At 46.0% G+C, this 24,949-nt stretch overlaps 1 protein-coding gene across 1 annotated transcript; it reads right to left on the reverse strand.

Moving 5' to 3' along the window:
* Positions 1 to 619: 619 nt before the first annotated feature.
* On the reverse strand, positions 620 to 24,463 carry LOC148136856 (profilin-2-like). The gene is made up of 3 exons (XM_087982909.1): positions 24,277 to 24,463; positions 11,348 to 11,537; positions 620 to 877 (listed from the first exon to the last, which is right to left on the reverse strand). Exons 1-3 carry the CDS (start codon positions 24,400 to 24,402, stop codon positions 777 to 779), a joined length of 417 nt encoding a protein of 138 aa, XP_087839035.1. The 5' UTR covers positions 24,403 to 24,463; the 3' UTR covers positions 620 to 776.
* Positions 24,464 to 24,949: the final 486 nt, after the last annotated feature.

Consider the following 24,949-nt stretch of genomic DNA (forward strand, 5'->3'; position numbering starts at 1 on the left):
TCTACCAGCAACATGTTCCAAATGCCCATCACCCTCAGTGAGTACTTGCTGTGTGTATCCCTCTTAAACTTTCCACCTCTCACCTTGAAAGAGTGACCTCTCATTACTGAATCCTTTTCCCAAGCTCTTCCATTCATTGTATAATTTGCTCTAGAATTAGACTTGCCTAAATGCATCACCTCACATTTGTCTGGATTGAAAGCCATCTGCCACTTTTCTGCCCAACTCTCCAGACTATCTGTATCCTCCGACAGTCCCTTATGCTTTTTGCCACTCCACTAAATCTACATGTTATCTGCAAACTTGCTGATCATACCAACAGTGCCCTCTTGCAGATCATTTACGTATATTACAAACAGCGGCCCCAATACTGACCCCTGTGGAACAACAGCTGGTTATATTGAGGCATTGCAAACTTTATGCAGGAGGGCATCACAGGTGCCATGGTGCAAGACCTGACATCAAGTGAGATCACAGCATCTCATTTGCCATCTTTAAACTACTATTAGACTAGAGTGAAAGCAATTGTTCATGCTCGAGATTTAGCTTTATTCAATTGCAATTTAGAAAAAAAACTAAACAGTTATTAAGGCAGTAATAAAGGGTACAAAAGTGAACATAATGGGAACAAGATTTTACATTTAATGATTGCAAATTACATCAATAACACATTGATTTTTGCAGGCAAAATGTGTACACTTGAGAGAACACAGAATCTTCATCTCCCAGTGGCAACAGTGAGATCGACCAGCACACACCAAATAGAAACTTCACAATTAGATATTGTTAGCCACCAGGTGAGTAACTGTTTGTTGAAGATTATCAAGTAACTGGGGTCCTTTCAGATCCGTGTTTGCAGCTTCTATGAGGATTAGTGCTGAGAGAGAAAAAAAGCACAAGATTAGGACATAAAGCTGGTGCTCTCAATCTTTAAAGACAAAACCACAGGTCACATTTTCCCTGACTAAAAATGATACCAGCTGTAAAACCAACAATAAATCAGTGCAGGTACCAAGCCTCTCACAAAGAGAGAGAGAGTGGGGCATCTGACCTGCCTATTCTTTGCCTTAAGATTAGATTACATTACATTACAGTGTGGTAACAGGCCCTTCGGCCCAACAAGTCCACACCGACCTGCCAAAGCGCAATACACCCATACCCCTACATTTACCCCTTACTTAACACTACGGGCAATTTAGCATGGCCAATTCACCTGACCTGCACATCTTTGGACTGTGGGAGGAAACCCACGCAGACACGGGGAGAACATGCAAACTCCACACAGTCAGTCGCTGGAGGCGGGAATTGAACCCGGGTCTTCAGCGCTGTGAGGCAGCAGTGCTAACCACTGTGCCACCGTGCCGCCCACAAACCATAGCAAAAAAAGTTAAGTGGTGTTAGAACTATGACTGAAATTCTCAAGACTTCCAAAATATAACCTAAAGTGAAGGATAGTGATTATTAGTGATCCCTTTTTCAAAGAGGGGAAGAGGAATGCTTCTGTAAAGTTTCTATTCCATCTTCATTCAAACTAAAGTCAAACAAATTGTGAAAGTAAAACGCTCACCACACTGGTCAGGATGTATCATTACTCCAATCCATGTCTGGAGTTAATTTTGATAGGTTTCTGTTGATGGACAGATTTTGCTACTGTGCCCACCCAGGGCGGTTTAACTAACTGGGGAGGCTTTGTTTTCGAACAAAGAGGGGACTTAGTTTTGGAAGAATAGATATGCATTGAGGAAGGGTCACTCTACCCAAACATTAAAATCTGCTTTCTCTGGATTGATACTGCCAGTCCAGAGTGTGTTTTTTCCAGCAATCTGATTTGGTTTTGATTTTAGATTTTCAGCATCTGCAGTTCTTTAGTGTTTTGTAAGGTGGGTTCCATACAAGTTAAACAAAATCCATGTTTAATATCTTCCCTTATTTGTAAGCCCCTCCACCATGACCCTATTGAAACTCAGAACCCTCAGAGGATTTCTCATATTTCTACTGCGCTGATTTCTTGAACTGTGTCTTCAAGTAGTCTATCTTTCCAGATCTTAATCCTTCAGCCTCCAACACCACAATTAAAAAAAGTACCCCTGAAATCTTTCATACCCAAAAGAGAAAATAAGTCTAGTCTACCCTTAGACTTTTCATTCTTTCCAAACACCTGCCACCTCACAACAAGGCCCATCTACAGAGAGATGGGTACTCTCTGAACCTAATACTCTGCAAGTGGTCATCCAGAATTTCTCAGCTGAAAAAACCCCCACTTCCACCCTTTTATTAGGAACACAGGAAATAGGAAGCCATTCAACTCATTCCAACTAGATTGTGGCAGATCATCTCCATACCCCTCAACATCCAGGCTTCTATTTACTATTAAATTTCTGACTTCAACACAAATCAGACTTCCACAGTCCCCAGACTGCAAACGATTCACCATTCTGTGAAGAAAATCCACAAAATCATGGAAGCATTGATACAGAAGGAGGACATTCTGTCCATCAGGCCTCCTCCAATTGTATTGTCCAGTGCCAATCACTTCTACCCAGATCATCCAATGCCCTTATAAGTGCATCCACCACATTTCCAGGCAGTGCTTCCAGACCAGAACTAATATTAAGAAAGAAAAGGTTTCTCCTCATCTCAGTCTTATAATAAGACAGGACCCAATGTGTATAATTTATAATTACAATCTGCAGCAGAGGCCTCAATGAGACCCTTCGGAACAACCAAATACAACACATCTACCGGATTTCCTTTGTCAAACATTAGTTTCCTTTTCCTAAACCCATTTTGATAGTCCAATTTTGCCTTTGTGAAACATCCACACCACATTGTTGATAACAGATTCACCTTCCTTACAACTGAGATAACAGATTTGCCATTTTCCATCTCACCCTCCTCCTCCAGGTTACAGATGGACATGAATAAGCTGCAGAGCTTGGTTGAGAGGTAGCAAATAGAGTTTAATGCAGAAAAAAAGTGAGGTGATGCACATTGGAAGGAGCAACAGTAATGCAGGGTATTGGGCCATTGGCAAGATTCTTGGTAGTGTAGATGAACAGAGAGATGTCTATGTCATTAGATCCCTGAAAGTCGCCACCCAGATTGATAGGGTTAAGGTGGCATATAGTGGGATAGCTTTTATTGGTAGAGGGATCAAGTTTCAGAGCCACAAGGACATGTTGCAGCTGTACAAAACTCTGGTGTGGCTGCACTTGAGTATTGCCTACAGCTCTGGTCACTGGATTATAGGAAGGATGTGGAAGCTTTGGTTCAGAGGAGATTTACCAGATGTTGTCTGGTATGGAGGACAGGCCTTACAAGGCTGAGGGACTGGAGGCTGTTTTCATTAGAGAAAAGAAGATTGGGAAGAGACTTAATTGAGACATACAAGATAATCAGAGGATTATATCAGGTGATGAGAGCCTTTTTTCCTTAGTGATGGCTAGCACAAGGGTACAAAGCTTTAAAAATGGAGGGGTGATAGATATGAGACAGAGGTCATTTTTTTTTAAACTCAGCAGTCGGGGCATGGAATGCACTGCCTACAACAGTAGTAGACTCGCCAACTTTAAAAGGGCATTTAAATGATAATTGGATAAACTATGGATGATAATGGAATAGTGTAGGATAGATGGGCTTCAGACTGTTGTGCTGAACTGTGGAACTATCATGGGGATGAAGGGCCTGTACTACGCTGTAATAGTGGGGAGTGAAATTAGTCATCATCTATCAACAGAAACCTTTCCAGATTCTACACCATTCTGACTGGTCAGAATTTGGCAGACTGGTCAGTAAAAACTGGTGATCTGAGGAACATTTGACAAGCTGGAACCAAAAATACAAAAAAGCCTACAAGGGCTTTTTTTTAGAACAAAGCTCCCTTCTGGTGGGATTCTGTAAAGCCAGGTGAGTGCCTGATTTGGAATAGTGATGAAGTGGCTTAAATGTAGAGGCACAATAAAAGTTTGATACCAAAAAAAGTCAGGTATATGTTTTACATTCTGTTAAAAAAAGTGGACAAGTCAGCTGGGCAAAAAGTCTTAGAAAGGATGAAATCTCAGCATTTCAAATTCCACAAAAACCCAAGTGGTGCACATGGAATCATGAAGGGGAAAAAACCTGACTGACTTGCTTGAATTGTTTGGAACAGTGATAAGCAGGATTGAAGACAGCGGACTAGTGCATGTAATATTTGTATCTCCATGTGTGGTATCTCTCCAAATTCTACACAAGTTAAAAAGCTCATTGTGTTGGGGCGAGGATGTTAGTGTGGATACAGGATTGTTCTATTAGTTAGCCACTATGGGGACAGCAGTGGTGATGCTGTTTCACTGTAATTAGTGTAGCTAACCTTTATCAGATGGAAGAGCATAAAAAAAAAGAGGTTTTGCTAAGACTACCTGGTGCTAGTCTGACATCAGCTGGAATACTGAGTTATACTGATAGCGGAATTAGTATAAAGAAGGTTCATTTGGGCTGATACCAGGAACTGTCTTACAATGAGACAGTGAGTAGGTTGGGCCTGTACCCATCGGGGTTTAGAAAAATTGAGGTGACTTTTCTGAAACAAGATTCAGAAGGGACTTGACAGGGAGATGTGGAGAGGTTGTTTCCCCTTGTGGGAGAGTCTGGACCAGAGGGTTATAATCTCAGACGTAGGTGTCAGCCATTTGAGAGAGATAAAAAGGAGGAATTTATTCTCAGAGGGGAGTGAACATGTGAAATTGTTTACCACAAAGGGCTACTGAGGGGATGCATGCTCAAGGCAGAGATGAATTTTAAAAAAAGCAAGGATCCTGGAGAAGATGGCAGCAACTGGAGCTATTGGATCAGCCAGGAAAAGCAGACTCAATTGCTGCGATGGCTTACTTCTGCTCCTACATCCTACGCCTTCAACAGTGGCATAGGAAATGCCAATCTGGATAGAAAGAAAGAGTGATACATTAGGATGGGCAAAGGAATAGGCAGTGATAATATTAAAGGAATATTAAGAAACAGAAGCTGAAAGACAGTCCCACTAACTCTGAAATCCATCAGCCAAGTCTTTGTTGCATTCCTCCCTTAACCAGAACTCCATCCCTCAGATAAAAAGGAGGCCACAATACTCCAGGTATAGCCTCCCCAATGCCCTGTATAAGGTTCCTGTCCTGGAATCCTCTTGCCAAGAAGGCCACTAGACCGTGTGGTCATCGTCTGCTGCACCTGCACATGCTTACTTTCACAAGTGAGGGTATCCAGGTAACCTTCCCCATCCACTTTATAGCCAGTTGTAATAATGGGTCTTCCAGTTTGCTGAGAAAGTGAGGACTGCAGATGCTGGCGATCAGAGCTGAAAATGTGTTGTTGGAAAAGCGCAGCAGGTCAGGCAGCATCCAAGGAGCAGGAGAATCGACGTCTCGGGCATGAGCCCTTCTTCAGGATTCCTTATAATCTGCTGCGCTTTTCCAGCAAAACATTTTCAGCTCTTCCAGTTTGCTCCCAAAGTTAATAGCCTCAATTTATTTACATTAGTGAAGCAAGATTGCATCCTCTTTACCCCCACTAAAAGTTTTGTCACCTGTAAATGGAAGATTCTCCAGCTTCACCCTGCTAACTAGTTTCCTCTCACCCCAATCCCATGTGCTTTAGTTTTACACACCAATCTCATGTGGGACCGCGTCAAAAAAGGATTTGGAAAGTCTTAAGAAACTGCAGCCTTGAATTGCAGTAAGTTTGTCTGGTGTGATTTGCTTTTTTTTTAAAAAAAAACAATCCATACTGTCTCTTCAGGCCTGTAGTTTAGCAAATATGCTGTTAATTATATAACTAGATGATGGATGGACAGACAGACAAAACAGGTCAGAGAGAGGAATATTTGTTTACTTTGGAAAAAGAATGGATGTCATGGAGGTTTTTAAAACATTGATTCTAGATAAAGTCCAAAAAGGAAAATATAAATAACTTCTGCCATCAGAAAGAAAGAGTCGAGCATAAAAGTAGTGATTGTTGATAGCAGGATAGGAGCCCTACAATTGATTTTGCCCAGTCCAGGCAGGGGGTTGACTGGAGGGAGAGCAGCACCAGATGTAACAAGGAGGTGTCAACTTGAAGCTACACAGAAGTACATGTGTCCCAGATGCCAACAGAGGCGGATAACATGGCACTCAGTGGTTAGCCCTGCTGTCTCAGTGCATGGGACCCAGGTTTAATTCTAGCTTGGAGTGACTTGGTATGTGGACATGATTTGGAGGAGCCAGTGTTGGACTTTGGGGTGTATAAAGTTAAAAAATCACAACACTATAGTCCAACAGGTTTATTCAGAATCACTAGTTTAAGTGTTGCTTCTTCATCAGATAGTTGTGGAGCAGAATCTAAGACGTGCCTTCATATGATAAATCCCAGAAGTTACATGCTCGAGATAGTTTCTAACAACAGGTGCCCTCTCAGCTCAGATAATGCATTGAAGGTGTGAGGTTAAAATCTGTCTGTGCCCCAATGTTAGGTCAAATGGATTCTATTTCTAGAGTGGGGGTTACAGAATCTGATTTCCATAAGGAACTGAAGCTAACATGGTCAATCTAAAATTAGTTTGTTTAATATGACATTCCATGACAGAATTCATAGCAACAGGATTGCAGTGTCTCATGATCCTGCTCCACAACCACCTGATGAAGAAGCAGTGCTTCAAAAAGCTTGTTTCCAAATCACCTGGTGTTGTGTAATTTTTAAAACTTGGTGTGTGGAGTTTGCCCAGTATGTGGGGGTTCCCTCTGGGTGCTCTTGTTTCCTTACAGGAGTCAGAAGATGGTAGATTAGCCACGCTGGACTTGGGTGGGATGCAGTGAGGGTCAGTAGTGACCCAATGGGCTGAATGGCCTCTTTCTGCCCTGTAGGGATTCTATGATTCTACCAAAGATCAGATCTAATCTGCGCAGCCCGTTTCCATCGAGTCGAGTATGGTGGAGGACTGGTTAAGAAAAATCTACACAGTGAAACTCTACAAAGAGCTCACCCTCAATATGGATAGGAGCCCAGGATAGCAATCAGTGCACGAGCAAGAATGAAGGCTACATGTGCAGGTATTTGACCAGAAGGGCCACATGAATGATCCATACCAGCCACCTCTAAGAGCTCCCCAGCATCTCCGAAGCAAACGTTTGGCCAATTGAAGACCCTTCACACAATATCAAAAAAACCACAGCTCAAGCTGCTGGAATTGACATTTCAGAGGGCAACTGGGACTCTTGGGTAGAGAAGAGTTATGGTGCAGTGATAGTGCCCCCGCACAAGGCAGGAGGAACCAGACTGAGGTTCCACCTGCTCGAGTGAGGCCATAACAGGTTCATTAAAATACCTAAAATTTAACCACAGGCCAGACCAGCCAAGGTCAGCAGATGGTGTCTTTTCTCAGGAAGATGACAACATTGCAAAATGCTCTGGTCACAATTATGACAAGGTCAGCTTTCAATTCCAGATTTATTTTAATTTAAATTCAAATCTGGTTCACTGGTAGGTCTTGGAAACCCATGTCCCTCGATCACAGACTGAACCCCAGAATGGTCCAGTGACATTACCAAACAGTTGTCTGTGTCCCACAGCTAGCTGTTCTGCTACAGACATGTCCTCTACACAAAAATCAGGGCAAATTCAAGCCAGTCTATTACTGTCAAAGTCTATACTCAATCAGCAATGTTGTGGAAAGGCTCAGTGCTACCAGGAGGTGCTTGCTCACCAACATTCAGTTTAGTTTCTTCCAGAGCCACTTAGCCCCTGAATCTGCCACAACCCTTGGCCCCAAGTCAGACAAGAGCTGAATTCCTGAAATGGGGTAACAGCCTTGTGGTATTGTCACTGGGCAGAGACCCAAATTCAAATCCTGCCACAGCAGATAGCAAACATTTGAATTCAATGTAATATCTGAAATTAAAGATTCTGATGATGTCCATTGTCAGGAAAACCTTATCTGGTTCACTAAGTGCCCTTAAGGAAGGAAGCTACCATCCTTACCTGGTTTGACCTACATGTGACTGCAGACCCACAGCAACATGGTTGACTCAAAGTTAGGGATGAGCAATAAATGTTAGTCCACCACCAGCACCCTCACCCCACAAATTCAACCTTTAAAAGGAAAGGATGAAAGTGACTGTCCCTTGACAAAGTTCTGGTAACATGGGAATCAGTGGCGTTGCACAGGGGAATTTCTCCACTGATTGGAGTCTTACCCATCGCCAAGCAGCAACGGTGGAATTTAGAGGACAGTCACCCCAACTCCAGGATTTCTCTGGAGGGTGAATTCCTCAATAGATATTCTCTAAAGGCAGCCTGTTCAGGACGGTCCACATTTCTGAATCAGGTAGAATGTGAAACCAGACCTTCTAGCCCAGAATAGGTACACTATCACTGTACCACAGGAAACCCCACTAAAAATATTTCAGGGCACACGAGACCTGACCACTTCTGAATGGAGCCTTCATATTAGGACCTAAACATTACAGCCCTCAATGTTGAGCCAGCCTGTGAAAATAATCTGATGCCCATCTGGGCAGCACAGTGGTTAGCACTGCTGCCTCACAGCGCCAGAGACCTGGGTTCATTTCCCACCTCAGGCGACTGTGTGGAGTTTGCGCATTCTCCCCGTGTCTGCGTGGGTTTCCTCCCACAATCCAAAAATGTGCAGGTTAGGTGAATTGGCCATGCTAAATTGCCCATAGTGTTAGGTGAAGGGGTAAATGTAGGAGTATGGGTCTGGGTGGTATGCGGGTTGGTGTGGACTTGTTGGGCCGAAGGGCCTGTTTCCACACTGTAATGTAATCTAACCTACACCATTATCCATATGGATGTCCAATGGACATTTAAAAGCCCTTAAAAGGCCAGCATGCCATTAGCTTTCTTCACTGCTTGCTGTACCTGCATGCTTGCTTTCATTGGCTGCTGTACAAGAATACCTCATTGTACTTCCCTTTTACCTGACTCCATTTAGATAGTAGGATAAACCCCAACCAGTCCAGGAGTCTCATCTATTTTTAGATCTTCCAAAGTTGCTAAAGCCTTCTCGGTCAACCTCAATCCCATCTAATCTTGTAGCCTCTATCTCCATATGCTCACTAATATTTTGTCAGTATTCACATTGGAAAAAGCAGAAGTATTCATTAAGTGCTTCCCATGTCCTCAGAATCCCCACACAACTTTCCACTACTATCTTTGATTGGCCCTAATCTTACTCTAGTCATTCTTTTTTCCTAATAAGGCAGTCTTGGAGTTTTCCTTGATCCTATCTGACAACAACTTCTCATGTCCCCTTCTGGCTCCTCTTAGCCCTCTCTTTCGATCGTCTCTGGCTAACCTAACTCTCAAGCCCCTTAACTGAGCACATCTCATCCTCACATAAGCTGCCTTCTTCCTCTTGACAAGAGCTTCAACTTCTTTAGTAAACCATGGCTCCCTCTCTTGACAACTACCTCCCTGCCTGATAAGTATATACCTATCAAGGATACATAGTAGCTCTTCCTTGAATAAACTTCACATTTCAATTGTGATTTAAAACTGATCTAAAATTATACCCAGTCATTATTTGAAAAGTGACAGCCCCCCATAAGAACTACTTGTGATCTAGACAAGTTTTGTCATGCTGAAACAGTGACAGTAAACAGCCTTTGTGAACCACTACAATCCACTCAAGCGGTGTTAAGGAAGGTGATCAAGATTTTTAAACTGGTAACAATTAAGAATCAATTAATTCAATGTCAAGGTGGCAAATGGCTTGGAGGGAAGCTTACAGCTGGTGGTGTTACCTGGTAACAGTTGCCCTCATCCATCTGGATTTAAAAAAAATAATGAAATGGTGATTATAGGTCAGACAGGGTTCAGCAAAGTCTCATTGGTTTCTACAATGCATACTATCTACAAAGTTCATACAGTGAAGGGAGTGAGGAAAATATTGAAAATGATGGATGGGGCACCAACCAAAAGAGCCGATCTCAGATGACGTCAAGCTTTGAGCATTGCTACAGACATCCAGAGTGTATTCCAGCACACCGACTGCGAGGTAGCTAACAGCCCTTGGGAAGTCAGGAGATACTGGCTACAGAATTTCTAGCTTGCCCTTTTAGCCAAAAGCACTTGTTAATCCAGTTCAGTTTCTGGTTCATAGCAGCCTGCATATCAGGACCAGGGGCTTCTGCAATGCTAAGGAAACACTGGTAGATTCACTGGCTGGAGATGATTATTGAACATAATTGTCCCATGCTGAAGCTGTGCTTTGCCTGGTCAGTCAAGCATTTCCTTGTTAGAGGTTACAACAACATCTTAAATTCAACTGTGTGGTTGAACCAAGATAATGAGGTCAAGAGCCAAACAGTCCTGATGGAACTCAAGAGAACTGCAGATGCTGTAAATCAAGTTGCTGATCAAGCTCAGCTGGTCTGGTAGCATCGTGAAGAGAAGTCAGTTAACTTTTTGGATCCAGCACCCCTTCCTCAGTTCTGATGAAGGGTCACTAGAGCCGAAACGTTAACACTGATGGTTGATTTCACTTCCCAGATGCAGCGAGACCTGCTGAGCTTTTCCAACAATTTCTAGTAGAAGCCATACTGAGCTCACCAACTTTCACATGTTACACTTTCACCCAGTCTCCTATAGTCTATTTTTCCCATATCAGTTGGACCAAATGGCTCCAGAATTGGTCGAAATACTTTTCTGCTTAATAAATTAGAATCAGACCCACAAGTGAATTTTGGCATTAGCAGCCATGAACATTTCACATTAATGTGCACCTTCGTCACATTAGACTCTGGAGGATATAGACAGATGCTTTTCCATGAAGTGAATAAAAGAGTCTTTAATGTATCAAATGACAGCAATGCATACACATGGAAGCATACCACTGGATCTCACATTGTGGGATTGGATGAACAAAGTCAAAAGGAGGGAACAGCTAAGGTAAACCATACAGTGCGCACACTGCAGTGATACAGAGTGGAATCTCATCAACTCCTTAAAGACAATAAAGAGATGTCAATAAATGCTAGTCTCAGTAATACTGTCAGGAAGATCATAAAAAAGTCACAGCCAGGACTCAGACTTTTATAAATGAGGTGTTAAGGTTCTGGTGACTGCCATAATTCGTCAGTCAGTCAGTCAGTCAGTCAGTCAGTCAGTCAGTCAGTCAGTCAGTCAGTCAGTCAGTCAGTCAGTCAGTCAGTCAATCATACAACATTTTAAATAAACTTTAGGAATGAATATTCAAGGGTCTACAGCGTCACAAAAGGATTGCCCATTTGCTACAAGTTACAGCATAATTCTTCAAAAAAAAATTTAAAAAGTGAAACCCTTCAGAAATCTAAACAAAGAAACAGTGTTCAGAACTTACCTGTTTGTGTTCTGTGAATTACTGCACTGACTTTCAAGTCCCCCTTGGCAGATATGGTTATCCACTTCCATTCATTAGCGGAGTTTTGTTCACATTCAGCCGTAACAAAAGTATATTTTTTATTCCCCAGCCCTAATCCATTCTGCTGTAAAACTTGAAGATCACCCAGCAATGCTGTAACTTGTGCACACTGAAACACATTAAATAAAAAGAGAATTTAATTTAACAAGAGGAATACTTAGTAAATAGCAGTTACCAGGACCGACTGAATAACTTGCAGATCATTTCAGAGAACATCTCTGGGATACCCGCACCAACCAACCCCACCACCCTGTGGCCAAACACTTCAACTCCCCCTCTGTCAAGGGCATGCAGGTCTTGGGCCTCCTCTATTGCTACACTTTAACCACCTGGAGGAAGGACACCTCATATTCCACCTTGGGACCCTCCAACCACGTGGGATCCATTTGGATTTCAACAGTTTCCTCATTTCCCCTCCCCCCACATTATGCCAGTCCCAAGCCTCCAACCCAGCACCACCCTCTTGACCTAACCATTTTCCTTCCCACCCTATCACCTTTACCTACCTCCTCTTTCCTCTCTCCTCCTCCCTCCCTCTCTGCCCCCCCCCCCGCCAAAACATATCACATTCCCAGCTACATTCCCCCAGCCCTATCTTCCTCCCATTTATCTCAGCACCACCACCCCCCCCCAACCCACAGCCTCATTCCTGATGAAGGGCTTATGCCTGAAACGTCAATTTTCTTGCTCCCCAGATGCTGCCTGACCTGCTGTGCTTTTCCAGCACCACACTCCATTCTAAAACAGCCGAATACTGAAACAAATTCTACTGTCGTCATGCGCTTTAGGAATGCAAGAAGCCAGGACTATACTCAAAGATGGTCAACGTAAATGCACTTTAAAAAAAATGAAGTGATCATTTATTTAAAAAACAACTCGAGTTTTGCAAGGTCGGGGTAGGGAAGAGAAAGTTGGGCAAAAAGAGGGACAAGAATAAAGAGCAATACAAACAGGGACAGGCCCTTTGGTCCCCTTCGTCTGTGCCCACCATACTGAAACCCCTTTTCACGTACAGGATTGTATCCCTCTACATGCTTCCTATTCACATTCATCCAAGTGCTTCTTGAATGCTGTTACCATTACTGCGTCCACCACCTTGCCTGGTAAATGCATTCTAGGCACTCACCATCCTTTGAAAGAAGAAAAAAATCCCTCACAGCAAATAAACCCAAGTCTAGCCAACTTTGTGTCATAGCTAGAAATTACCCCAGACCAGGCAACATCCTGGTAAAGCTTTTCTGTACTCTCTCCAAAACGTCCACATCTTTCTGGTAGTGTGGTGGCTGTACCACAATGCAATATTCCAAGTGTGGTCTAACTAAAGTTTAATAAAGCTGCAGCATAACTTGCTTATCCTTATTATCAATACCCCTTCCAGTGAAGGCAAGCAGGTCATAAGCCTTTTACTCTTACCTACCTGCACAGCCACCTTCAGAGATTGTGGACCTGCACACCCAGACCCCTCTGCATGTCAACACTAATTTTCACTTTTGTTTTTTTGTTTTGGAAGATCAACCTCACATTTGTCCAGATTAAACTCCATCTGCCATTTATCTGCCCATACCTCCAACTGATCTCTGTCCTACAGCATACTCCTCACTATCTGCATCTCAAATCTTTGTTTTGTCCACCAATTTACTAATTAGACCAGCTACATTTTCCTCCAAAGTTGTCTATATAGAGCATGAACACCAGAGATCCCACTGATCCTGGTTGAACACTATTAGGCAAAACCCTACATTCCAAGAAGCGTCCTTCACTGTTACCATCCATCTCCTTTGAGACCTGGTTCTGTATCTATTTTGCCAGCTTACCCAAATACTATGTGACTTCATCTTTTCTACTCTGCCACAAGGAAGGACTCATTAAAAGCTTTACTGAAGACAAAAATCAGCCACTTTTCCCTCAAATCACCCCCTCCTCAAAAAACGCAAATCAAGTGAGTGAGGCGTGACCTTCCCACAAAAAGCTGTTGCTTGCTAATGAAATTTTGAAAACAAAAACATAAGTACAAGTTAGGCTGGGGCGGTTTTCCTTTTTACAAACGAGAAGAGCAGCAAGACCAATTTTCTGGGCCAGTAGATTGTTAGGCCTTTAGTAGGGTGTTGTACGCTTCCTGACAGATGTGAGAGAGTTGCCATGTCATTGATAATTATGTCTGCAGGAAGTGTCTTTGGTTGCAAATCCTATCAATTGCATGGATCAGTTGGAGCAGCAGTTAGAGGCCATGAAGAATTGACAGGAGCTAGGGGGTGTGATGGATGACAGTTATAGGCAGGGAGAAAATGTCAGGTAGATGGGTTACCTCCAAGAAAGGTAGTACAGGAGTCTCCTCTGGCTATCCCCACCTCAAACAAGTCTGCTGTTTTGGAAAATGCAGGGGGTGATGGACTGTCAGGGAAATGTAACAAAAACAGCCAAGTTTCTGGTACAGACACTGGTTAGAACATAGAACAGTACAGGCCCTCAATATTTTTAACTGTAAAGATCAAACTAACCTACATACCCTTTGTCATAATATCTTCTACGTGCCTATCCAAGAGTTGCTTAAAATGTCCCAAGTGTATCTGACTATCACCATTGATGGCAGTTCATTCCATGCACCCACCACTCTAGAGAACCTTCCTCGAACATCTCCCCTAAACCTGGGATGGAGCACCCCTGCCTGGTGATTGTGTGGTGTCCAGTTGGTGACCACTGTAGTCATAGACATTCAGCCTGGGATCTTTGGGTGACCTTCCTCCAAGGTGGAGGTCAGGATATTCAACAGAGTGGCTGAGCTGAGGCTGCTAGCCAGGGTTGGTACCCAAGATGAGGGCCTCAACCAGGACGGACACACACACAGATGTCTATGAGGTGAATTTGTATTTGCAGATACATTCTACTTTGTTCAAAAAGCACACAACTTGCAGGTAGGCAATGCAGGCAGACATAGTCATAGAGATGGAGAAAGTGAGGGCTGCAGATCAAAGCTGAAAATGTGTTGCTGTAAAAGCCCAGCAGGTCAGGCAGCATCCAAGGAACAGGAGAATTGACGTTTCGGGCATAAGCCCTTCGTCAGGGATAGTCATAGAGATGTACAGCACAGAAACAGACCCACCACTCCAGTTCTTCCATGCTACCCAAATATCCCAATCTAATCCCATTTGCCAGTACTTGGCCCGTATCCCTCCAAACTCTTCCTATTCATACACCCATCCAAATGCCTCTTAAATGTTGCAATTGTACCAGCCTCCACCACATCCTCTGGCAGCTCATTCCATACATGTACCACCCTCTGGGTGAAAATGTTGTCCCTTAGGTCTTTTAGATCTTTCCCCTTAACCCATGCCCTCTAGTTCTAGACTCCCCCACCCCAGGGGGAACATCTTACCTGTTTATCCCCTCATGATTTTTTGTTTAAAATATAAACCTCTACAAGATCCAAGATCGCCCCTCAGCCTCTGATGCTCCAGGGAAAACAGTCTCAGCCTGTTCAGCCTCTCCCTATCGCTGAAATCTTCCCACCCTGGCAACATCTTTGTAAATCTTTTCTGAGCCCTTTCAAGTTTCACAACATCCTCTGATCAGAAGGAGACCTGAACTGCACAGTGTTCCAAAAGTGGCCTAACCAATGTCCCGGTACACCTGCAACATGACCTCCCAACTCCTGTACTCCATACTGGACAATAAAGGAAAGCATACCAAACGTGCTCTATTCCTGAAGGGCTTTTGCCCGAAATGTCGATTTTCCTGCTCCTTGGATGCTGCCTGACCTGCTGTGCTTTTTCAACACCACACTAATCTAGACTCTGGTTTCCAGCATCTGCAGTCCTTGTTTTTAACCTAGCCTTCTTCACTATCCTATCTACCTGCGAGTCCACTTTCAAGGAGCTATGAACCTGCACTCCACGTCGCTTTGTTCAGCAACACTCCCCAGGACCTTACCATTAAGCCCTGTTAAGATTTGCTTTCCCAAAATGCAGCACCTCACATTTACCTAAGTTAAACTCCATCTGCCATTTCAGATGGACCTGAAAATTTAAAAAACTGAAAAAAAAATAGGGAAAAAAAAAAGTGAAGAAACAGTACTGGAACAAAGAACACCAAAACTAAAGAGAGGAGACCATTAAGACAGGGAAAGCTTTGGTTCAGATCACAGCTTCAAGGAATGTCTTTTGTTTTAGAAAAAGAGAGTGGGGCAGAGTTTAGAGCCAAGGCACAGACACTGAATTAAGGGGTGATGGGCATCAGAAACATGCAGGAGGCCAGAATCTACAGGAACACAGATCTAAGAAGCGTTATTAAATCAAGGTGAGAGAGGATGAAAATGGTAGATTTAAAAACATTGGCAGAAAGACCATAGCAAGGAAAAGGGATGACAGAACAGAACCAGCCCCTGGAGCTTCAATGACTATTCGATTGTTTCCTCCTCGTTCATATCAACATGATATTTCGGACATCTGTGTAAACTGCAGCATTTACCTCTGCACTCCTCCAGCAGCCCCTTATCCAGCCTTCCATTAAACTTTGGATGCAGCCTCCAACTCCATTTCCAAATCGGCCAATTCTGTCCAACTACACCCCTAACCCATCCAAAGAAAACTGCCAGCCCACAGCCTCCCCCAACTCTGGGCCTCTAATTCAGACAGGCCCAGTCATTTTCAGGAAATGGCATCTTATCCAGGTTCTAGAGCACAATGAGTCAGATCAGGTGACTTTGTCAGTCAGTCAGTCATATAGAGGCTCTTGTACAAATCATGCTGGGATCTCACAAAGAAAGAAAGCTCGGATAACATCAAGTGCAAGATATCAGGACTACTTCAAAACCGGATTGACCGAAATCTCCAGAGGTCCCACCTTCTCAACCTCTCCCCTGACCAAAGGCAGTCTCCCCTAAAATTAAACTCACGACCAGTCACCTACCTGTTTGATGAAGGAGCACCCCTATGGTTGAGACTACTTTAAGCAGCTAGAGAATGCTAATTAAATTTTGTGGGATGTGGACGTTGCTGGTGGGGTCACCATTTAGTGGGGAGCTGCCTTCTTGAACTGCTGCAGGTAGACCTTAAGAGAAAGGAAATTCCAGGATTTTGACCCAGCAATATATTTCCAAGTCGAGATGGAGTGTGGCTTGGAGGGAAACTTGAAGGTAGTGATGTCCCCATGTGTCTGCTGTCTTTGTCCTTCCACATGGAAGTGGTTGTAGGTTTGGAAGTGCTGTCTGGGCGGCATGGTGGCACAGTGACCCGGGTTCAATTCCCACCTCAGACGACTGTGTGGAGTTTGCACATTCTCCCCATGTCCGTGTGGGTTTTCTCCAGTTTCCTCCCACAATCCAAAGATGTGCAGGTTAGGTGAATTGGCTATGCTAAATTGCCCATAGTGTTAGGTGTAGGGGGAATGGTCTGGGTGAGTTACACTTCAACGGGTCGGTGTGGACTTGTTGGGTCGCAGGGCCTGTTTCCACATTAAGTGATCTAATCTTTGAATGCCTGCAGTGCATCTTGTAGATGGTACAATGTTCCTACCAAGTGTCAGTGGTAGAGGGAGTGGATGTGGTGCTATTCAAGAAGAGGCTGCTTTGTTCAGAATGGTGTTGAGCTTCTGGAGTGTTGTTGGAGCTGACCCCATCCAGGGGCAAATGGGAAGTGCCCCATCACACTCCTGATGTGTGGAGTGTTGATGGCGAGATAGGCTTTGGAAAGTCAGGAGGTACATTACTTGCTGCAGTATCACTACTGTCTGACCTGCTCTTGTAAACAATGTTTATGTAGTGACTCCTGTCGAGTTTCTGGTCAATGATAACCCCCAGAATGTTGATAGTGGGGGAATTCAGTGATGGTAAATATTACTGAATGCCAGGGGACAATGGGTTTTGTCTCTTATTGGTGATGGTCATTGTCTGGCTTACATGGGTGAGCATTTACTTGCTACTTGCCAGCTAAAGGCTGGATATTGTCCAGGTCTTGCCGCATTTGACAGTGAACTGCTTTAATATCTGAAGAGTCATGTATTATGCAACGTTCAGCACCATCACCAACTAACATCCTCACTTCAGACCTTCTGATGGAGGGAAGGTCATTGATGAAGCAGCTGAAGATGGTTGGGCCGAGGACACTCCCCCAAGGGACTCCTGCAGAGATGGCCTGGAGCTGAGGTGACTGACCCTCCAACCACAAGATTAGCATGGTGCTGGAAACACGCAGCAGGTCAGGCAGCATCCAAGGTGCAGGAAGCCTGACCTCCAACCACATCTGTCTTTTGTGTGCCAGGTATGATAAAGTAGTTGACAGTTTACCCCTCCCCCACCCCAATATCTATGATTCCAGGTTTGTGATCACAAGAGTCAAGAATGCTCCCAGTCAGTCAATCCTCAAGATCAGCAAATCCTCTTTTTCAGAGAAACACAGAAAGCAGTCATGGAGACTACAGCAGAATCAGACCACTCAAACTCGTCCTTGCTGACCAAGTTTCCCAAAGCCTGCATTTAATACATATCCTAAAAACTTTTGCTATTCACATAGCTGCCCAAATGTCTTTAACATTATCATTGTATCCTCATTCACCACTTTCTCCAGCAATTTATTTCACATGCATACCATCCTGTGGTGAGAATGTGGCCCCTCAGACGCTTTTTAAAAATCTCTTCTTCCTGACCTTAAAAAATGTTCCCTCTAGATTTCATGGAATCCCAGTGTGGAAACAGGTCACTCAGCCCATGAAGTCCAGTGATCCTCTGAACAGCATCCCACCCAATCTCACTCTCTTACCCTATGTTTGCAACCCAATATGTCCTATGGCTAATCCACCCAACCTATGATGGAGGAGGTGGGAGTGTTGGACTGGGATGGACAAGAGTTAAAAAACCACAACACCAGGTTATAGTCCAACAGGTTTACCAGGTAGGAAAGGAACAGTGCTCCAAAAGCTAGTACTTTCAAATAAATCTGTCGGTGTTGTGATTTTTTAAAATTTTGTCCACCTAACTTAAGCATCCCCAGACACCATGGGCAATTTAGCATGACCAATCCACTCTAATCTGCACATCTATGAACTGTGGGAGGATACCCGAGCACCCGGAGGAAACCAATACACTCACAGGGAGAATGTCTGTGCAAACTCCATAGTCTTCAGAGGGTGGAAGTGAATCTGCATCCCTGGTGCTGAGAGGCGGCAGCAGCTGCTAACCACTATGCTACCCTTTGAACTCCCCAATCCTAGGGTGTAAGACTTTTGCTATTTACCTCTCCACTCGATTTTAAAAACCTCGAGAAAAGGTCACCCTTCAACCTCTTACACTCCAGTAGAAAGCGAGCTAAAAATGTGTTGCTGGAAAAGCGCAGGTCAGGCAGCATCCAGGGAACAGGAGAATCGACGTTTCGGGCATAAGCCCTTCTTCAGGAATGAGGAAAGTGTGTCCAGCAGCTAAGATAAAAGGTAGGGAGGAGGGACTTGGGGGAGGGGCCGTCAGAAATGCGATAGGTGGAAAGAGGTCAAGGTGAGGGTGATAGGTCAGACTGGGGTGGGGGCGGAGAGGTCGGGAAGAAGATTGCAGGTTAGGAAGGCGGTGCGGAGTTCGATGGATTTGACTGAGACAAGGTGGGAGGAGGGGAAATGAGGAAACTGGTGAAATCCGTCATCCCTTGTGGTTGGAGGGTTCCGAGGCAGAAGATGAGGTGCTCTTCCTCCAACCGTCGTGTTGTTGTGGTCCCGCAATGGAGGAGTCCAAAGACCTGCATATCCTTGGTGGAGTGGAGGGGGAGTTGAAATGTTGAGCCACAGGGTGGTTGGGTTGGTTGGTCCGGGTGTCCCAGAGGTGTTCTCTGAAACGCTCCGCAAGTAGGCAGCCTGTCTCCTCCTACTGCAGATACCTCCTCCTACTGCCCCCTTGACCATGACCCCACCCCCCACCACCAAACCATCATCTCCCAGACCATCCATAACCTCATCACCTCAGGGGACCTCCCATCCACCGCCTCCAACCTCATAGTCCCACAACCCCGCACCGCCCGTTTCTACCTCCTGCCCAAAATCCACAAACCTGACTGCCCCGGCCGACCCATTGTCCCCGCCTGCTCCTGCCCCACCGAACTCATCTCCACATACCTCGACACGGTCCTGTCCCCCTTAGTCCAAGAACTCCCCACCGACGTTCGGGACAACACCCATGCCCTCCACCATGATTTTCGCTTCCCTGGTCCCCAACGCCTTATCTTCACCATGGACATCCAGTCCCTGTACACCTCCATCCCCCATCACGAAGGACTCAAAGCCCTCCGCTTCTTTCTTTCCCGCCGTACCGACCAGTACCCTTCTACTGACACCCTCCTTCGACTGACTGAACTGGTCCTCACCCTGAACAACTTCTCTTTCCAATCCTCCCACTTCCTCCAAACGAAAGGAGTAGCCATGGGCACCCGCATGGGCCCCAGCTTTGCCTGCCTCTTCGTAGGATGTGGAACAGTCCATCTTCCGCAACTACACTGGCCCCACCCCCCATCTTTTCCTCCGCTACATCGATGACTGTATCGGCGCTGCCTCGTGCTCCCACGAGGAGGTGGAACAGTTCATCCACTTCAACACCTTCCACCCCGACCTCAAATTCACCTGGACAGTTTCAGATTCCTCCATCCCCTTCCTCAACCTATCTATTTCTATCTCAGGCGACCGAATCAACACGGACATCTACTGCAAACCGACCAACTCCCACAGCTACCTGGACTACACCTCCTCCCACCCTGTCCCCTGTAAAAACGCCATCCCATTCTCCCAATTCCTTTGTCTCCACTGCATCTGCTCCCAGGAGGACCAGTTCCAAAAACGTACAACCCAGATGGCCTCCTTCTTCAAGGACCGCAATTTCCCCCCCGACGTGGTGGACGATGCCCTCCACCGCATCTCTTCCACTTCCCGCTCCTCTGCCCTTGAGCTCCGCCCCTCCAACCGCCACCAGGCCAGAACCCCACTGGTCCTCACCTACTAATCTCCATGTACAGCGCATCATCTGCCATCATTTCCGCCACCTCCAAACGGACCCCACCACCAAGGATATATTTCCCTCCCCTCCCCACCCCTATCAGCATTCCGTAAAGACCACTCCCTCCGTGACTCCCTCGTCAGATCCACACCCCCCACCAACCCAACCTCCATTCCTGGCACCTTCCCCTGCAACCGCAGGAGGTCCAAGACTTGCGCCCACACCTCCCCCCTCACCTCCCTCCAAGGCCCCAAAGGAAACTTCCATATTCGCCACAAATTCACCTGCACCTCCACACACATCACCTACTGCATCCTCTGCACCCAATGTGGCCTCCTCTATATTGGGGAGACAGGCCACCTACTTGCAGAGCGTTTCAGAGAACACGTCTGGGACACCTGGACCAACCAACCCAACCACCCTGTGGCTCAACACTTCCCTCCCCCTCCCACTCCACCAAGGATATGCAGGTCTTTGGACTCCTCCATCGCCAGACCACAACAACACGACGGTTGGAGGAAGAGCGCCTCATCTTCCGCCTAGGAACCCTCCAACCACAAGGGATGAACTCGGATTTCACCAGTTTCCTCATTTCCCCTCCCCCCTACCTTGTCTCAGTCAAATCCATCGAACTCAGCACCGCCTTCCTAACCTGCAATCTTCTTCCTGACCTCTCCGCCCCCACCCCAGTCTGACCTATCACCCTCACCTTGACCTCTTTCCACCTATCGCATTTCCGACGCCCCCTCCCCCAAGTCCCTCCTCCCTACCTTTTATCTTAGCCTGCTGGACATACTTTCCTCATTCCTGAAGGGTTATGCCCGAAACGTCAATTCTCCTGTTCCCTGGATGCTGCCTGACCTGCTGCACTTTTCCACCAACACATTTTCAGCTCTGATCTCCAGCATCTGCAGACCTCACTTTCTCCAGCAGAAAGTGAACCAGCCTATCCTTCTAATTCAAACCCTCTATTCCTGGTAAATCTTTTCTGAACCCTCACCAATTTAGTAATATCCTTCCTATAGCAGGGCTACCAGAACTGCACAAGTTACTAAAAAAAAAACAAAGAAATACAGCACAGAAACCACCGCTTTGGACCTTCAAACCTATGCCAACCATCATGCCCTAACTAAACTGAAATCAAACAAACCTTCTGTCCTTATTTGGTCCCTATCCCTTTATTCCCTTCTAGTCACATAATCATACAGATGCCTCTTAAAATATCACCAACGTGCCTGCTTCCACCACCTCTCCTCTCACCGCCATGTTTCCAGTGAAAAAACAATCCTAGTCTTTAGAAGATTCTCAGATCCAGCGCCAAGACCAGGCAACACCCTGGTGAACCTTCTCTGCACTCTCTCCAAAGCTTCCACGTCCTTCTGGTAGTGTGCAATTTTGGTCACCACATTAATTGGTCTTTTATGGAGAACAGAAGGGGAAGAGTAGTTAATCTGCCAACCCCCGTCCAACTCACCTTCGAAAAGGATAATTTAGCAAGACTATTTTGGATCATAACCAATTATTTGGTCAATAATTCTGAACATTAAATCTGTTCCTCTGCGTCTGAAGAAATTCAAAACACTAGTTTTAATCAAGATTGTACCACTTATCCCTCAAGCCACAGGAAACAAAGGTCACAGCTGCTGACCTGAGCACTGAAAAGCAAGTGACATCCCTCAAGGGTGAAACTGGCAATCCCCTGAAAGTACAGGATTCGATTAGAGGGGGAAAAAAAATAATTCATAAGCAGCTGCGAAAAGTCAAGGCAGCTGCACCAGCCAAAAGCAAGCAGTTAGCTGGTAGCAGCAGCACAAAACACTGAACAAAGAGCCAACACTTCAAGAAAGAGAGAGAGTCTTAAGAGTTATATTGTAGAGCAATAGACTCAGTCCAACTAGTCCACACTGACTGGATATCCTGATTTGATCCAGTCCCATTGGCTAACATCTGTCTGAACCCTGTTCCAGCACATGCACCGCCCGCTGACTCAAAAAACAATCTGATTGTGCGTCAGTATTTGTGGATTGCTCATGAGGCTGTAATCAGACATGTGTTTTTTCAGCCTCCTGCCCATCTATGTCAGAGTTATACAGCACAAACAGACTCTTTGGACCAATTTGTCCATACAGACCAGATATCCTAAAATTAATCGAGTCAGATTTGCCAGCATTTGGCCTATATCCCTCTAAACCCTTCCTGTTCATATACCCATTCAGCTGCCTTTTAAGTGCTGTAATTGTACCAGCCTCCACCACTTCCTCTAGCAGCTCATTCCATACATGCACCACCCTGTGTGAAAAAACTGTCCTGATGCAACTTAGTCTTTTTCCTCTCACCCTAAACCTTTGCTGCCTTGGCGAAAAAGAGCCTTTGCTTTCCTACCTATCCATACTTGGGATCTCTAAAAAAGGTCAGCCTGCAGCTTCAGACATTCTAGGGGAAAAATAAACAGCCCCAGCCTATTCAACCTCTCCCTACAGCTCAAACCAAGTAACAACCACACAAATCTTTTCTGAACTCTTTCAAGTCTCACATCATCTTACCTATAAGAGGGAGACCAGAACTGCACACAACATTCCAAAAAAGTAGTGTCCGGCACAGCTGCAACATGACCTCACAACTCCTATATGTAATGCACTGACCAATAAAGGCTGGCATAGCAAGTGCCTCCTTCTCTATCCTGTCTACTGGTGACTCACTTTCAAGAAAGTGCAAAACTGCCCACAAAAGGTCTGGTCAGGAACACCCACATCCATCAAACAAACTGAAGAGAAAAAAAAAGTTTAAAAAAGTTACATTAATTTCAAATCTTTATACACTAATGTGGTGTTTAATAGTTCATATTTGAAAGGAAATTGAAATACCATGTATGAGCAGCCTGGAGCTGCATAAAAGAACCAGATGTGACCACATTTGAAATGATTAGACAGTATGGTAGCATTGTAAGTAGCTTCATAAAACTGAATAATTTGGTCGAAAGTTTTGACCAGGCTTTTTACACTAAATAACTGTCTATGCTACAGCTGCCTTTCCATCGTGAAGACAAAGAGGCCTCCTTCGTCCCCAGCACACTCTCCGAGTCCCAGGAGACGGCTCAGGAATGAAACCGCATCAGAGTGACGCTTGCTCGCCTCCCAGCGCCAGCAGGCGGCCAGTCAGCCCTTCGGCCCCCCCACCCCGTGCTGGCCCTGCGGGGCAGCCGATTCGCCACGGGCAGGGAGAGAGTGAAAGGAAGTTTTAGCGGAGCCGGAGTGCGGCCTGGGGCCGACACTTGAATCCCCCCGGGGGTGGGGAAAGGGAGATGGATTCACTCCCCTCCCCCACCCAACCACGGGCGGGGCACAGCCTCCACCCAGAGCCGGGCACTCAGAACCAGGAAGTACCTCGGGGGGAGGGAGGGAGAGAGAGAGACACAGAGACATACGGGGGGGGGGGAAAGGGAGACACGGGGGGGGGGGGGGGGGGGAAAGGGAGACACGGGGGGGGGGGGGGGGAAGGGAGACACGGGGGGGGGGGGGAGGGAGACACGGGGGGGGGGGGGGAAAGGGAGACACGGGGGGGGGGGGAAAGGGAGACACGGGGGGGGGGGGGAAGGGAGACACGGGGGGGGGGGGGGAAGGGAGACACGGGGGGGGGGGGGGAAGGGAGACACGGGGGGGGGGGGAAAGGGAGACACGGGGGGGGGGGGAAAGGGAGACACGGGGGGGGGCGTAGGGAAGCGACAGGCACGCGGAGAGGGGAGGGTGGGGGAAGAAAGACAGTGAGGGGTGGGGTAGGGGGGGATAAAAGGTATTTGGGGAAGGGGGGTGGTGGATGAAGAGAGGTTTCGGTAGAACCCTGAGCCCCACCCCCCCCCCAGTCAGTCCCGGAAAGTTCAGGGTGAGATTACCGTGATGTTGTTAAAATTGCCGTTCTCGGTGGCAGCCCAAATACTTTTACACGCAATCCCGATGATAGCCACATCCGCCACGCCTGTAGCGTTCATCAGAGTGTTCACATATTGCATCCAACTCATTTTTACCGGAGCAGCAATCACTCATAAACAACACCCGAGAAAGCCTCACCGTCACTGCACGGAGTGCTGTCCTCCTGGGCGGTATATCAATGCAGTGGGTTGGTACACCCCGCCTCCAGTGACCGGGCAACAGCCACTCAATGCTCAGCCGCCCCCCCCCCCAAATCTACATCTTCCCCATCGCCGCAAATTTCTAAACCAGTTCCTGTTTTGCCTTAAAAGGCTGGGTTGGAGCTTTCTGCCAGAGAAAAGAGAGAAATAAAAAAAAACCGCCAGCAGCTTTTTTTTTTGGCGGTTTTCCCCCCCTTTGAAACTTCAGAAAACGACAGAACAAAAGCCTGGGCGAGGCGACCCGGTTTTAGCTGAGTTTTCCTCTAGAAACGACCATTAAAAGTTTTACTGGTATCTGAGATGTACCCACGTTCCACCCAGTCACCACCATCTGCTTTAGTTTTCCACCGAATCCACACAATGCGGAAACAGGCCATTCGGCCCATCGAGTCCACGCTGTAGCTCCGGAACAGCACCCCGCCCGCGCCATCCCCTG

Source organism: Chiloscyllium plagiosum, unplaced genomic scaffold, assembly GCF_037043375.1.
Source record: "Chiloscyllium plagiosum isolate Xiang-an unplaced genomic scaffold, Cpla_swu_hap1 HiC_scaffold_44, whole genome shotgun sequence".
In the NCBI taxonomy this organism is placed as follows: Eukaryota; Metazoa; Chordata; class Chondrichthyes; order Orectolobiformes; family Hemiscylliidae; genus Chiloscyllium; species Chiloscyllium plagiosum.